Below are 15,323 nucleotides of genomic sequence, written 5' to 3' on the forward strand. Positions count from 1 at the left end.
AGGTTGTTACGAAAATACCCCTGGTGGGTTACGCGAGGGGTAGCCACGTTACAGATGCTCAGTCAATTTTGATTATCTTGTTTCAGGCGAAGAGTCTATGCTTTTCACGAAGGTGTGTGCGAGGGCAGTGCGTGCGGTGTTCGGGATGGCCTCGGAGGGTATCCATACGCTAGGGTCGTATGGAATGATCATCACGTGCGCTGCCAAGCTGTCACGTGAAAGACCGGGGTGGCTACCGATCTATAAAACCTCCCACTTCTGCGCAGCTCCTGCTTTCTTTCTACGAGAGCGGAGGATGAGGAATGTGGAAGGAGTGGAAATAGATGTTTAAGAAGCCTGATCTTTTGCCGCAAAACCTTGCGGACAGACCTTCTATGGCTGGGGTAGTGTGGTGCAAAAAATCCAAGAGTACAATTGCTGCATGGAGTTGGATTTGGGCGAGTTTTGTCTGAAGCTAATGATCATTATTTTGACTAGGCCATGATGCTCATCCCAATCCAATACTAACAATTGGTACAAATAATCGTACAGATACTTTCACACGCGCATAATTAAACGTACGGATCTTTAGCCTCGGCGCGAACGACTCCATCGTCATTACGGCATCTCTAAGATGGTGACCAGCATCGCTCGCTGGCATTCAACCTTCTCCCGCGCATTCAACCACTACCGCGGCTCCCATTCGTCGGCCCATATCCAGGCAGGGTTTTGATCTCCATCCCGAAATCCAGCACCATAGGTCGGTGAAGATTTAGGTGATCGACCACCACCGACGCTCTCTCCATCAGCGTACGCACCGTACCAGTTTGCAGACCAGACACCATGGGTTGCTAGGTGTCTCCGAGTTGATCGACCAAGCACCCATCCCTCTTCCTGCATGGCGCTCGAACAGGGCTCAAGTTGATCCCCCAACAAGACCACCCGGACCATTGCATTCGCCGCGAGTTCTTTTGATCGAGCTCCTGCTCCCCTCCTCCTCTGCAAAATAAACTCAACCCCGGGCGCGGACGGGCTTTTATAACCCCCCCCCGGAAAAACTCTCACATGCTCCACACGTGACTCCCTTCCTACCACACAGCTAACCACCTCCCTAACCGCGCTAACCCACCCCCTCATCCTCCACTCACTCCCCCATCTCCTCCCCATCCCCCCGCGCCCGACTCCGCCGATGCGCCCCCCGCTTCTCCTCCGCGTCGGGCTCCTTACTCCGACTGCGATGCTCGCGCTTCGCGTGCCGCCGTGGCGCGTTCGGGGATAGCTGATGGCGCGGCTGGTGGCTACGGCGATGCGCCCGCTCGCCCTTGGGCCCGTGGAGCTCCGGCGACGGGCGGTGGGATGGCGAGAACGGGGAGACGCCGCGCTCTTCGCGGCTCTTGCGGTGCCGCCGCTTGTCTGGAGACGAGCCTTGAACCTGCTCGTCGCGGCGGTGGCTGCGGCGGTGGCTTTCGCGCCGCTGCTGCTCTGGGGAGAAAGAGGGGCGCGAGGGTTGGACGTCGTGCGGGCGGTCGGGCGAGGCCGCGCGAGAGCGGCCGTCGACGCGCGAGAGCAGCGTGCGGTACAAGCGCCCGATCAGGCTTTGGGGTTGGGGCTGGTCTGGCGAGGTCGACTTCGTGCGGTCGCGGGGCTTGGGCGGGCCGCTGCGGGATGGAGAGTTGGCGGTTTGATGGCGAGGGTCTTCGCTTAGGTCTTCAGGGGCTTCGTCGCGATGGCGGCGGCGGCGACGGTGGCGCGCGGGCTTCGAGGGGTCTAGCTCTGGAGAGAGGGGGGGTGGGGCGTCCATGAGGGGGTTGGCGAGGTTTTCGTAGGAGCTGGCGTTAGGTTGGTAGACTGGGTGAACGTCGGGGGGGTTCCATGCGCCTGGTGGGGGGGCGTAGGTGTCGGCCATGGTTTATCTTGGGATACTATACGATGATATTCCAAAAGGGGTAGGTTGAGGAACTTCAGACGGGGACTTTTAGTAAGTTGAGCTTTGTGGTGTTAACTGCTAGAAGCTGGTTTTTGGATTGTAATGTTGTTCAAGCCTTAGATTTGGGCTTTGTGGTTGTCAGATAGGAGATGTCGTCGTGGTGATTCTGCCTTGAGGTGGTGAGCTGAAAGCTGACTAACGCTTCGCCACATGCGGCCATCAGCTCTCAGCCGCAATGGAAAGTGATGGAATACTATCTATTCGCCACCGTATATGGCTCATTGACGCCCGCAAGATCAAAGAAACCGCGAGAGAATGTTCATAATGCTGGATGTGAAAAGGAAACATGGGTTCGACTATCAGTTCTAGTCTAAAAGTCACGTGGTCCGCCTAACGCCCCTTTCCGCCCCCAACCAATCTCTCCATCACCAGCCATCCTCAACTGCCCTGTCCTCACCAGAAACCCCTCCACTTGACTCTCACTTTTCTCTCCTTCTGCCTCGGTTCATCGAACTGAACCACAACCCTCCGCTCCTGCGTATACCTCCCCGCATCTCCATCCCTGTGCCGGTGCTGCACCGTGACATCCGAAAGATCACGTCTCGGCGCAATCGCTGGCACATAGGTCCCTCGGGGCCTCGTGTCTGAGCGAGCTTGGACGGGATGGGCTATGGGAGTGTACTTGGTCGCGCCAAGTGTGTCCGAGCGGAGATGGGAGGGTGCGGGGACAGCAGTGTAGCGTTCGGTTGGTGCTGGGACGACCCGAACGACGTCGTAATTCGGGGTGTGAGAATGGGAGGAGTGGTGCTGTCTGGCCGAGTGGGGCTGCGGAGGTGCTGGAACTGTTCTGGTGTTGTGGTACCGAGTCGTCTGGTGGTGTCGGTTTGACGAGGATAGTGGGCGGTAGGTTTGACTGGGTGTTCGGTGTTCGATGTTGTAGGATATCTCGGTTGTACGGTGTGTGTACTCGATGGGCGATATGGTTGGGTCAGCCGAGTGCTGCAGAGCATAGGCTGGAACGTAGGTGTATCCCATGGCGTGGTTGAATTTGATGATTGAGTGGGAAGACGTTGGCTGATCGAGTCCTGGGTAAAACTTGCGCGACTTATCAATGTCTAAGTTGAAGTAAATCTAAAGGTGGTGTGTGAAGATAGCGAGAGAGAAAGTATGTGCTCTCTTGCTTGGCTTCTTATACCACTGCTCAAGGTCATTTGGACTAACGACTATGAACGAGAATCCCGGAACAAGTACCTCGTGCTTGAACGATGATGCCTTATGGCTGTGCATACTCCTGACTTTGAGGGTGAGTGTACCAAGGCAAACTTCTACCTAACACCTTCGCCGCATGTCACGTGAGGCTGAGCCTCCGCATGATGCATACTCGCCGCACGACATGAAGGCAACACTTGAACGCACCACGGATCAAAGGAGCAAAGACTAGTATTCGCGCCCAGATTTCGAGTCTCGGTGCCTAAATACTCTCAAGGGTCGCCACTCTCCCCTTCGACTCCATGGAAAGGGCTCGGTCCGACCTACAAAGGTAAGGTTGGAGTATTTTCTTCACATACTGTCGGAATAGCTGAGATCTCCTTAATACCACGGCGTGGTTATTTGGTAGACACACTAGGTTCGGGCGATATAGACCAATAAGGAGCCCATAGTCGAGGGATATACTCGCTTAGACTTATTACGAGAGTGTAGTCGTTTTTTGCCATCCCTCTTTATAGAACGATGACCGCCGCTGGGGCCAGAGCCATCCTCGAGGTTAGCACTTGAAGTTGGCACTGATTCAACGATGTGATTGTTCGGGGCAGCTGAGAATGGGGAGCGATGTCGGGCTGAAGGCGCGGGTTGTTCTATTTTGGAGTTCTTGGGGATGGGGTTGAGGGACCATTTCTGGTCCGGAGCCAGCGCGGATTGATCCGGAACTAGCGTGGGTTGATATACTCGGGGCTTCTTGGGGATGAGAGGGGAGAATTGGTATGCTTGGGGCTTCTTGGGAGTGAGGGGGAGGGAGCGTTTCTGATCCGGTGCTGGCGCGGATTGATATACTGCGGGCTTCTCGCGGGTGAGAGGGAGGGAGTGTTTCTGGTCCGGAGCCAGCACGGGTTGATATACTTGGGGCTTCTCGCGGGTGAGAGGGAGGGAGCGTTTCTGGTCCGGAGCCAGCACGGGTTGATATACTTGGTAGTTCATGGTGGTGGGGTTGATAGAATATTGTTGGTTTAGAGGATTTGCTGTAGGATGCTAGATGTGGCTATCGAAGGTGTTGGGCGGGTTTGAGAATTGTTGATAAGGAGGAGCGGTAGGAGAATATATCGTACTATCGCGCAGAACGGGCGGGTTGGAAAATTGCTGATATGGTGGAAGCACGGGCTGATAATCCAGGTAAGTCTATCTTGTAGACGATATAGAATCACTGGAAAGATGGCTCATCAATGAGTTTGAGTGTCATGCTCGTGTGGAACAGAACAAAGCCCAGATGGGAGAGCCCCAGCTGCTCGACGATAGTATTAGGGGCTGACTTGCTCGATTACTCTTCCGTGGAGGAATGATCTCGAAATTTGGTAGTAGAAGAAGATTCAGCTTGAGTATAGTCTAGAAGATGCCTTGCTGCCTATACTGCAGGTTATGGGGAGGGCTGTGTGGAATGAGGCTCCTCCCCTGGGGCTGAGCTCTCGCCAAAACCTACTTCAAATGAGCAACCCCACCCTCAGCTCCTCGTTCCTTCAAATTCCTCCGCTTATTTAGACCGCAATCACATAGTCAATTACTTTGCAACTTTAGAGCGGAGAAGAAGAGACTATTCGTTCTCTTCCCAAGTCCAGGCCCGCGACAAGGAGTCGCTATGGATGCCCGCCTCGATCTGACGAGGCGTGTCCCAGCCTTGTCAGTCGACACCTTTTACCACAGCCTAGCTGGATGCTAATTCATTCTTTTTGCCAATCTAGAGCATCTAGACCAGATTTGACAGATGAGTACCTTCGCTTCGAAAGCAAATTCTTAGCAGAATCCGATCACATACGTCGCCTCGCTCGTACCGGCGTAGACATAACAGGTCACACAAGCCCCCTCAAACCGAGAAGTACTTTATGGACTGACCACTCATAGATGATTTTCTCACTAACGATTCCTCTACGAAAGCATGCTTGGTAATAGTTCACTCAACCAGTTCTCATTCCACATACTAAAAGTCGTTGCTGACTAAAGTCACGTGATAGGATTCTCCTGCCTCTTTCAAGCTTCTGTAAGTATAAACTATGTGGTATTGTCGATCTCCTTGGTAACAAGGCCCAGCGGAATAACAGAAGATAATGAGGATGGTGAAGTGAGACTCTCAGCAAGCTCGTCGGCCTTCCGCAATATCCTCCAGTGTTTCGATGCTCCCACCGGCTTTATTACAGCCGTCTGCAAGCACTGGCAAACGAACGGGACCGGTCTCAGAGTCCTAGATGATTTCAGCTCGTTCGACTACTGGTGTTTGATCCCAGTCCGCGTGCGCACCGAGTGCGAGAGAATAGACGGCAATGAGGCTCACAGAGGCAGTCATGCTGCGGCCAATCAGATGGATCCATTCTACTACATTCATCTAAAAGAAGTAGGAGAGGATATCCGTGGCTCTCACATCGCCATCTATATTCACCATGACCAATCTTCAAAAAGTACCAGCGTTGTCGCGGTAAACTTCCAGGATCGGCGCTGGACGCACTTTATCAACACCCCATTTTCCTCCGTTCGAGAGGAGTTGCGAATAGCGAAACTTCAGCCTGATCCTCTTTGTGCTCACGTAGCTTACCTGAACAATCTGATAATGTGGTGGAATGATGTTCTCTACACCTTCAATCGCGAGCTCATTGCAGAGGTATGGCGACGACACACTGAACAGTTTGCAAGGCTGCGTCTTTACCTGAGCTGACCTTCTTATACCAGGAAAACAGCCTTCAGAATGACCTCGAAATATCTGCTAGTTCGAAACAGGCCAGTTCGAGTGCAAACATCAATAAGAAGCTTCATACAATGGCGGCGCATCTGTATAGATATGGTTCTGAGCTCGATCGCATCGATAAAATTGCCTCAGAACTAAAATCCATTCATGCAAAGCTTCGCCCATTTGAAAATACGGAGCCTTCTCGTACCTTCGACGAGGTGATGGAGTGGCGGAGAGTAGATCAAGGACTCGAGCAGATTATTTCCCAGATGACGGCCCTGCGAAGCTTCCGCGAGGAGCTAGAACGAAAGACCAGCAACATACTTGCCTTGCTCTTCAACAACATGCAAGTCCTGAATGATCAACGCATGCAAGGAATATTAAAAGCAACGCAAGAAGATACACGAAGGTCTCAGGAACTCGCCATGAGCATGAAAGAGGACAGCATCGCTATGAAGACTGTAAGGACTATAATCGGATACTATCCACAGGGTCTCGCCTAATACATTTCCTAGATCGCACTTCTCACCATGTTTTTCCTTCCAGGAACTTCTTTCGCAGTACGTATCTTTCTCTAAGCTTTTCACAAACGTACTTCTGTGCTTGTCTTGAAAAACACTAACGACAAACCTAGGCGATTCTGTCCATGCCCTTTTTCACATCAAGCGCATACGTATCAGATCTCAAACGGTTTTGGATCTGGGTAGTGCTCACCGTCCCGTCCACAGCAGTCGGGCTATATGTATATGTCCACGTGATGCGCCGCAAGAAACGGGAGCTGGGTTTATATAACGCAGACCCAGAATCTCCTACTGTAAAGTCTCACAAGAAATCAATGGATAGTATGAGTGCTGGTAAGCAATCATAAGCACAAAGGACAATAGTATACCACTAGTTTGCGACCACGGACACGTTGTTTACCTTGAAAATATAAATCGTCTCATCCGCGTTTCCATTTGTCAGATTTGGGAACGACCAACAGTACCTGTCGTTCCGCCTTATCTCTCCATTTGCGAAAGTCTTTCGCACGCTCATCCCACTGAAAGATCTATTAGATGGGTTGGAGTGCAAAGCTACTGGCAAGCTGGCTCTACAAATCATAAACTCAAGTATCGCTCTGACGATTCATCGGCAATCAGTCTTCACATTTTATGACGTGCGAACTTAGCCCTGGCCTAAATTTCGTGGTGGTTTTCTTCGACAACGCCATCATTGTGCATGGACAAGATGGGCGCAGTTATGGTATCATAAAGTAAAACCCTGTCACAGACTAGCGAACCGCGAGAGTTGCTGTAAAAAGCGGCAGAGCAATACCCTAGAAGTCAAAAAGAAATCGATTATAATGCCACGCCAGCGTGCTGATGTATATACATCATTCAGTACTACCAACGGTTTCTCGCTCAATATACCGCCTATCCAAGACGTACCCCTATACACCTAATTGTTTTACGAGATGCTGCGCATAATCCTTGAGGCATCGTTAGTCCAAAGGTTAAAAGAAAGGGAAGTGTTCACTGCTCGTACCAAAGACTGCCAAGCTACGAACTATAACAAAGTACTCTCAACCTGGCACACATTCACATCTCTTCGCGTTCCAGGCAGCAGCTTTGAGGTATCGCGATCATTGTTTACGTTACGTGGGGGGGTTGCTTTGGGGGCACTTCCACATTCACTGTCCCTCAGCGTTGATCCAGCCCTGCACAATGTGTCGACGCGTCGTGGTCAGATCAGTGATTTCAATACGAGAGGGTACTGGTTGTAACATCTTTCATTTTGGTGATCTGGGACTGCTGTGCCTGCACTTAAACATACGTCTTTCGCAAGTTTCAACTTTTGGAAGAACACATACTTCCTAACCCACCACCCGCACTCGCTTGTATTTTCAACAACGGATCTTGTATTCTTATGTCTGCCACGAATTCTACCAACGCCACCGCCGCAACCCTCATCGACCCCCAAATATTTCTCGAGCAATATCCTGGATTCGATGATATTAGGGATATCAATGATATCGCCTATAACGCTCGCGTTTGCCGCGGACATATTGAGGCTGCTTTAGCGTACTTCAACGACAATAGACTAACAGCCGAACACTTCGCCTCTGCGGCCGGTCTGCGGAAGCCAGAAGCCATGAAAGCGGGTGCGTTATGTGTTCCAGATGATTTCAGCTTATGGCTTGCTGCGCAGGCTCGGCTCGAACAAGGGGCAGATATTGCAGACCCCGCAGATCTTCTGAAAGCCGGATCCGATCCAAAAAATCCTACACCAGAACAGCGGATGGCCATGGACGCTTTCTGTGAACGGCTAATTCTGAGCTGGGAAACATTCCTCCAAGTATATGACCACACACAGAGGGCCAATGGAGACTACCCGATGCCTCGGTTTCGCTATTGTGTGAAAGTCCTCCGCAATGCTTGCGCTCACAAATTTCTGGTTCCGGGCAAGCATCTAGAGTTCGTGGAGGAGGAAGGCCAGGATCGCCTGACCTCCGTCGTCCAGAAAGAATTACCGGAACTTAACGAAGAATTGAAGCACTTAATCGTGCTTTTAGAGTCACTCGTTCCGTTTATTCGAGACAAAGACGACATCCCAGATGGAGTGGAACTTGGATGGGCATTGTTGAGCTCATGGCCAAACAAAGCCCCTCAAGCGGATGACGGATCGGCCAATGAAGTCTTAGACGCAAACCAAGGCGAAGATGGGGAGAGCCAAATTGAACGGTCAAAGAACCAGGGAGCTCGCTGGTATCGTCGCCTACGGTCTTTCTCGCATTTCCATTGGGGAAAGTATCAACTCTCAACTACACGAACCAGTGAGGAGGTCAAGGACGAACGCTTGGGCAATGCCACCACCATGACCTGGGACCCTATCAATGAATCGTCCACGGGATCTAAGAACAATCCTCCAAAGTGAGACAACTCGCAGGAGACGCCCAAGAAGGACGGCCCTACCATCGGCAACCAGCAAGCGGTCGGCGAGGCCAGTATCGGTGACCAAGAGGTTGGACATAAACCCACTAGTCCAGGATACGGGGTGTCAGTCTTTCCCCTAGTCGTACCGTCCGAAGCTCCCGAGGAGCTGAAAACTGGTAAAGCCCCACTGCTTAATCGTACTTTCGATATGGCAATGCGAAATCGGTGGCTACGTCACCGTGCCCTGAAAGTGAGGAATTTCCTCTATGAGGAACTTCAGGGCGTGGATGACCTGAAAGACGACTAGGGAATAGTCTAGCTAGACGACCGACAGTGTTATATAGGCGTCATTGGTTTCAACCAACTTCGTCATCAAGCTGCAATCGTTCATTCTTCAGGGACACTTTTACGTCAATTATGACATGGGCTACAATGAGAGGCAAGGCAATGTAGATTGTCAATGTCAAGATACATACTGATTATACGTAGAGTCCATATTTTTGTCTATCTTAGCAGCTATTTATCGGATTGGTGTTATCATATCTTCACAGAACCAGACTTTTGTCATTGCATAGATTGCCTTGGTATATTAGAGATACTCTGGATTGCCAAGGGATTGCCACTAGCAGGCGTGCTTTGACGCATTGTGATAGCTTAAACTACTTAATTTTCGACCATATTCACGACAAAGAACTTGAAATTCGTTAGTATCATATTCTTCCCATTTCTCACCTACGCATACAGAATAAACGAATTGCTACTTCTATATCTTGCTAAATCTCAGTAGTTTTGCATAGTCATGTGTTCACGACCTTGGGTCCACACATATAAATGGACGATCTTGCTCCGAGCTCGGAAATTGAAAATTCGAGCAGCGCTCGTCGTAATACATACATTCAGCGGGCCTTCAGCGGCACTATGGAGGACGTTCGAGGATCTATCTGAGCGGACAAAGCTCATAGCCCGATCCTTTTCCCTGGACTTCCATTCCGCCATCCACTCAGGATACAACGAAACAATGGCGTCCACCATTTTCTCGTTCCGCACCGCCATTGGGCATTCGTAGAAGATGAAGGCCAGAAGCGCCTCGCAGACGTTGTGCAGTCAGAGCTGCCAGAGCTCGACAAGGAACTAGAGGACCTGATGGCGCTGTTCCAGTCCCTGGTACCTCTCGTGAAGGACTCTAAAGATGTACCGGAAGATGTAGAGCTTGGATGGAGCCTCTCATGTATCTGACCAGAGGAACCAAGGCCGGACATAGATGACTCCTGGAGCTTTGGGGGACAAGCTAATCAGAACGAGGCGGAAAAGGAACATGAAGAACAGCCAAAAAGGCCTAAGCCTCGCTGGTACCACAAACTCTACTTCCTTTCTGTCCTCATTCCCCAGAAGAAACGCGAGAAGTTAGCTTTGGGTGCTTCGGGCGATGGTGGGGAGTTTGAGCTAGAGCAGTACCTTCAGCTTACTATGTCATGGAATCGAACTGAAGCCTCCCCCGAGGAATTCAAGGATACTTCCGCAAAGAGCGGTGACATGCACGGGGCCGACGACTCGACATGGGGACAGCCCGAGTGCGTCACAGCCGAGCAGCTAGACGATGAAAAAGCAACGGAAGATCCGAAACCCAGCTTTCTCCATAGGAGCTTCGATCTCGCAATGCGGAGTCACGTCCTGCGCCGCGGCGCCCTAAAGGCTCGCAACTTCCTTTATGAGGAGCTACAAGGTGTCGACGACATAGACTAGAGTTGGATAGACGTAAGATGAGAGATTTTAGTAACGGAAAGTTAACAAGACAACTTCTTACGATCACTTTCTTGACGCAATGTGGTGGCCACTTAGCTTCGTTAATGTTCATTTTTAGGGCCTTGAAGACACTGAACACAACAGCAGGTATGGGGATATAGATGAGAAAGGCCAAGATGAGTTTTGCCCTTCAATAGGATCTATGTGTATTGGTGTGGTCTGGTAAATAAGTAACCCTCCTTTTTTGGACTTGTACGGGTCATGTTCCCTTTGGAAATTAACGTCTTCTCTTGTCTTGAATTGCCTTTGAGGCCTTTACTTTCGACATTTATTATATCGCCTAATTCTGGCGTACTCTATAGCGTCTTTTCTGTATGCTCAATTACGTATATGATTCTCTAGCAGATTTTGCGAATTTATCATGTCGTCTTACTTTAATTATACACAGACGTGAAACCACCACAATGTGAGTTGATGAAAAGGTAATTGAGGAAAAGGTGTTTCTTATATAGCGCCATTAATTCAACGACATCAAGTAGACAACTGTCTTGTCCTGAAATATTCACGTCTAGACATTGCGGCTCGTCCCGACAACGATCCCCAAGACCGAGCGTTTCGAAGCCTGAAACGCCTTCGGTTTCTGTCAACAGCTTAAACTGACGCTCAACGGATCTCGCATATTCTTGATGATACAATCATGTATGCGAAGACCACCGCAGATGAATTGGTCTGGCTTGATAAGCACACCGATTGGCCTCCTCCCGTGGACAACAGCTAAATTCCCTGGTCGTCCTGCCATTGATCCAGTCGCTTTTCTCGATGTTCGGAGCTATTGTGATAAATTCGAAGAGGTCTACGACCGATTATAGTACGCGAACGTAGCCCGTCATCACGTGCTAAGGTTCACTTCAGCTCACTGGACAACCTCTTTGGAGTCAGCCAAAATCCAGATGCCAGCACTTACCCATAGCATCTTCCGCGGCACAACAGCAGGCAATAGACGCCTTCGTCCCGCGGATGAACGCGTCCCATGAAACGTTGCACGAGCTTTCAGATGAAACAAAGACGATTTGCGACGATTACTGGTGCCTGAGCAATAATCTGGTTAGTAAAGAACGGTGTGGTTTGCTTAGAATACTTCGGAAATCGTGCGTTCACGACTGCATGGTCGCGCATCAGCACTGGCTATTTACAAACGAAGAGGGGCAGGGCCTCCTAGGGTCAATAGTTTATCTGTTTCCCACCATTGATCAGTATCTTTGCGAGATGATCGGGCTACTCGAGAGGCTGGTGCCTCACTTAAAAGACCTAGAGGAAATACCAGATAAGACACTCTTCGGATTGGCTCCGTCGTCTTGGCCAACGCGATCTCAGGAAGGAGGCGGCGCGGAAACTCCTCAGAATGAGCAGTTCGAAAATCCTCGTGATCTTGATCCTTGGTCCGCTAGAGCTGGGCGCAGATAAATGGGCCGGCGCAGCAGATGGTACCAGTGACTCCGAGGGAGGCAAGCTTCCCAAGAATTCAAAGTGGTTTAACCAGATATGGAAGAAGTCTCATATATCGGAAAACCCGACTAGACATGTTTAGGGAGCGTCTATCGATGTCGCTACCGACCTGACGGGAGCATACGAAGGTAAACCGGAACACCGTAAGCGCCTTTTCGCCATGGCGATGCGGAACCAGTTCCTGCGCCGTCAAGCGGAGAAAGTCCGAGACGATCTGTTTGAGGCTCTTCCTGTAACAGACAACATCAAATAGTGGGCAGCTTTGACGCGAATTGAGAAGCTCAAGGGGATGTACGGGATATGGCTATACCTTCGACACGTAATAGACGTGTAACCGGTATTTGAATAGGAAAAGAGCGCGGTCTTCGTACAATGCTGTGGGAATCTCTCAAGAAGTTACGATAAGCGGGGGCTTGTGGCGGTCATGTTACTAAAAGCTGGAAAAGCATATCGAGCAACGAGACCATGTTTTAGTCGAGAAACCACGAAGTTGAAAATATACATGCTGAGCTTCGTAGCTTTAGTATATCTGTACATACACGGAGTGGCAGTTTGGGGGCACTGTTAGACTCACTCGTGTTCCGCCATCTACTTGAGAAGCATCCCAATCAAATCGATAGCGACTCAAATTGCTACGTGTTTGCCACTGCCCAGAATTGCCCAACGCACTGTAAATATATTGGTTGCTGGCGAAGATTCTAGCAGCGTGAATCAAGTGGGCGTTCACACCTTCCGAAACGCTCGATGACGTAAGCAGAGGTGCCTCATAACTAACTATCTTTCCCCTTCCGCTCAATAGCTAGCTTCCTCATCATGATCAATGAAACAGCTTTTGGCCCCACATCTGGCCTTAAATTGTTTTCCCTCAGACTGCCGCACAGCGCTTAATGTTGTTGAGTTTGTTTCCATTGAGTATAATAGTCGCCCATTGAGTGTCGTAATGTCGTCTTCTTTCCATTCTCTGTTCAAGCCAAAGACATGCACTCTCTGCATACTTATCTATCCAAACTTCAATCCACTTATATGAAATGAAGAAGCAAATAAGCAAACAATCATGTATCAGGACATATCACGGTTGAAGCCTGAGTGTCCAGACTACACTTTATGTTTCCTCCAACGGTTATCTTGGGCGAAAGATATAACTGGATGTCCCTGGGTGATTAGCTGAAGAGAGGACATTATACAACACTGGAAACAACCCATAGATCCGCTAGCATGAGGGCGGGAAGTGGTAAAGAAAAATCAGGTTACTTTTCACCTCGAGTATATTAACGAAGAGCTGGAATTAGTGAGCGTTAGATTCATGATCTGCGATATCCCAGTATGATAGTTCTTGATTTCACGCGTATGCATCATTCAGCTCACTGCGAACCAGGCGTTTCTTCAAGAAGTCACGAATGGAGTAACAGCTAAGTAGAGTTCTGGAGACTGTAATTTCGAGCTCTTAGTCTACATTGCTCTATCTACCGCTCTCGAACACTCAAGGGCTTTTCCATTCCCAGAGACCCCCGAAGCCGCATCACGAAACCTACCCAAATCCCAGGTCCTCGGCCTCAAAACTCTAAGAATATGAACGGGAATTTGGGGTGGCCTAGGTCGACATCCTCGAGCAGGATGCTTCGGATCAAGTCCCTTAAAACTTCATGAAAGTCATCGTACTCGGCGCAGATGGTGAACTGTCTCGCAACGTCCCGAAGATCTGTCTTATCCACCACAACCCACTCGTCACGACTGAGTTGCTTGTCATTCTGCATCTCTTTGCTGAGCGTGGTGTATCGTAAGCGATGCGTGATAACTTTCTCCCCCGTAGTCTTGTCCGTTGAGGAAGCAGGATTCGAGCTCATGTCGATGTCAAAGATATCTGGGCATCCGAAGAACTGAACTCGGTGGTAGTGCCATATACTGCCATCTTCTATATCTGAGACTTGAAGGAGCTCAACGCACGTGAAGTCCTGGAGGCTGAATGGCCCGGTGCAGATCGACCTCAGCACCTTCTCCCAGCTTCCGCCCAGTTCAAGAATGATTTGGTACAGCTCCAGCTTGTTGAGAGTGCTGGCGTGGGTTCGGAAGAGCTTTATCAAGTCCTTCTCGAAGGCGAGGGTATTAGTCAGCTTCAAGACGGAAAGATGTCGGAAATGTACTTCGGAGGAGGCCAAGTGTTGAAGGAAAAGCCGGCTGTCGAAAGAGAAGTCGAGACGGAGGGCCATATACTGGAGGGTCCCACATGCGCTCTCGAACGGTTGCGTGTAGCTTGGAAGGAACTGCGCCGTGATTTTCTCAAAGGAGATAGGGAAGGATAAGCCAAGCCTCAGGGTCTTCAGATGGGAGAGAGCATTGATGTTCTTTCCTTTGCCGAATAATACCTGAAACGCCGTGAAAGGTAGACTGCGAGCTGAGTGCGAGTGGGTTTCGCAGATGGAAAGGTGCTCCACTGGCACGCTATTCTGAAATTGCGCAGATAGCGCCCTGATAACCAACCCATGCAGAGGGAGCCATTCATGTTGCCATACGTAATGTCGGAACGCGAGGTTCGGATTCATACTACGGCACTTATAGTGTCTGCCAAAGTCCACCTTGACAGTACGGCAGTTCTCGAGTTGCGACACAGTATCGGCGAATGGATATGTGGACTGCGACGACTGTGCTGCTTTGGTTACGAGTTCGTACTCTTCGTCGGTTCGCCGTGGCCGCGGGTAGCGACGATCTGTTGCCAGTTTTTCGATATATTCTGCATCGAAGTAGTCCAGCTTGAAGTTGAGCTCGCGAACAGATGGGCCAAACACCGGGTGGCGCGAGCTGTCCATGAACCGTCGCAACGAGTCCTTGGTGAAACGGATGCATCTATGCTTGCCGTTAAAGATGAACTTCCCAACATCTTGAAGTGTCTTCTGGTCGAGCTCTCGGCAGACAAGTCTCAGATTGCAGAGGGCCTTCTTTCCAACTTCATATTGGGAAACCTTCTTGTTTTTCAGCTTTTCCCCTGCTCCCTCGAACAGCTTCTCCACTACGATGCCGATAATCTCGGTTGGAATACTAGGCAGCGTGAGGCGTCCTTTGACAATTGACTCCATGGTGGTGTTTTCTCCGGACATCGAGTTAGCGTTTAGTAAAATGGCGTTGTTGGGTAATAGATGATTCTTGGGAGAGTGGTAGTGGATAGAGGCTGCAATATGTTGGTGGTTGGAAGATGGAGCGTGGTGGTTAAAGGATGGAGTGTGGTGGTGGAAAGTAGATAGTGTGTGGAATGGAGAAAGCTCGCGAACCGGAAGGGCTTAAATACAAAGCCTTGGCCCTGTTGACTCAGCGCTGGCACTCACTTCCACGAGCC

General features: G+C 50.2%; 6 protein-coding genes across 6 annotated transcripts; 2 read left to right on the forward strand and 4 right to left on the reverse strand.

The window, feature by feature from the left end:
• Positions 1 to 1,123: 1,123 nt before the first annotated feature.
• Positions 1,124 to 2,144, reverse strand: BDZ99DRAFT_552033 (uncharacterized protein; the record flags this gene model as incomplete). Its single annotated transcript, XM_033727041.1, has 1 exon — positions 1,124 to 2,144. Exon 1 carries the CDS (start codon positions 1,883 to 1,885, stop codon positions 1,124 to 1,126), a length of 762 nt encoding a protein of 253 aa, XP_033569136.1. The 5' UTR covers positions 1,886 to 2,144.
• Positions 2,145 to 2,195: 51 nt separating this feature from the next.
• On the reverse strand, positions 2,196 to 3,147 carry BDZ99DRAFT_469194 (uncharacterized protein). The gene has a single exon (XM_033721439.1). The coding sequence runs from the start codon at positions 2,939 to 2,941 to the stop codon at positions 2,360 to 2,362; it is 582 nt and encodes a 193-aa protein (XP_033569137.1). The 5' UTR covers positions 2,942 to 3,147; the 3' UTR covers positions 2,196 to 2,359.
• Positions 3,092 to 4,102, reverse strand: BDZ99DRAFT_552035 (uncharacterized protein; the record flags this gene model as incomplete). The annotated part of the gene is made up of 1 exon (XM_033727042.1): positions 3,092 to 4,102. The coding sequence occupies one exon, from the start codon at positions 4,100 to 4,102 to the stop codon at positions 3,530 to 3,532; it is 573 nt and encodes a 190-aa protein (XP_033569138.1). The 3' UTR covers positions 3,092 to 3,529.
• Positions 4,103 to 5,465: 1,363 nt separating this feature from the next.
• BDZ99DRAFT_429058 (uncharacterized protein) lies at positions 5,466 to 6,859 on the forward strand. Its single transcript, XM_033717210.1, has 4 exons — positions 5,466 to 5,768; positions 5,837 to 6,295; positions 6,350 to 6,394; positions 6,469 to 6,859. The coding sequence occupies exons 1-4, from the start codon at positions 5,472 to 5,474 to the stop codon at positions 6,700 to 6,702; spliced, it is 1,035 nt and encodes a 344-aa protein (XP_033569139.1). The 5' UTR covers positions 5,466 to 5,471; the 3' UTR covers positions 6,703 to 6,859.
• An 880-nt stretch (positions 6,860 to 7,739) lies between these two features.
• Positions 7,740 to 10,489, forward strand: BDZ99DRAFT_527840 (uncharacterized protein; the record flags this gene model as incomplete). The annotated part of the gene is made up of 3 exons (XM_033726295.1): positions 7,740 to 8,743; positions 9,709 to 9,937; positions 9,989 to 10,489. The coding sequence occupies 3 exons, from the start codon at positions 7,740 to 7,742 to the stop codon at positions 10,487 to 10,489; spliced, it is 1,734 nt and encodes a 577-aa protein (XP_033569140.1).
• A 3,059-nt stretch (positions 10,490 to 13,548) lies between these two features.
• On the reverse strand, positions 13,549 to 15,066 carry BDZ99DRAFT_527841 (uncharacterized protein; the record flags this gene model as incomplete). The annotated part of the gene is made up of 1 exon (XM_033726296.1): positions 13,549 to 15,066. One exon carries the CDS (start codon positions 15,064 to 15,066, stop codon positions 13,549 to 13,551), a length of 1,518 nt encoding a protein of 505 aa, XP_033569141.1.
• Positions 15,067 to 15,323: the final 257 nt, after the last annotated feature.

Source organism: Mytilinidion resinicola (genome assembly GCF_010093595.1).
Source record: "Mytilinidion resinicola strain CBS 304.34 unplaced genomic scaffold BDZ99scaffold_34, whole genome shotgun sequence".
NCBI lineage: Eukaryota > Fungi > Ascomycota > Dothideomycetes > Mytilinidiales > Mytilinidiaceae > Mytilinidion > Mytilinidion resinicola.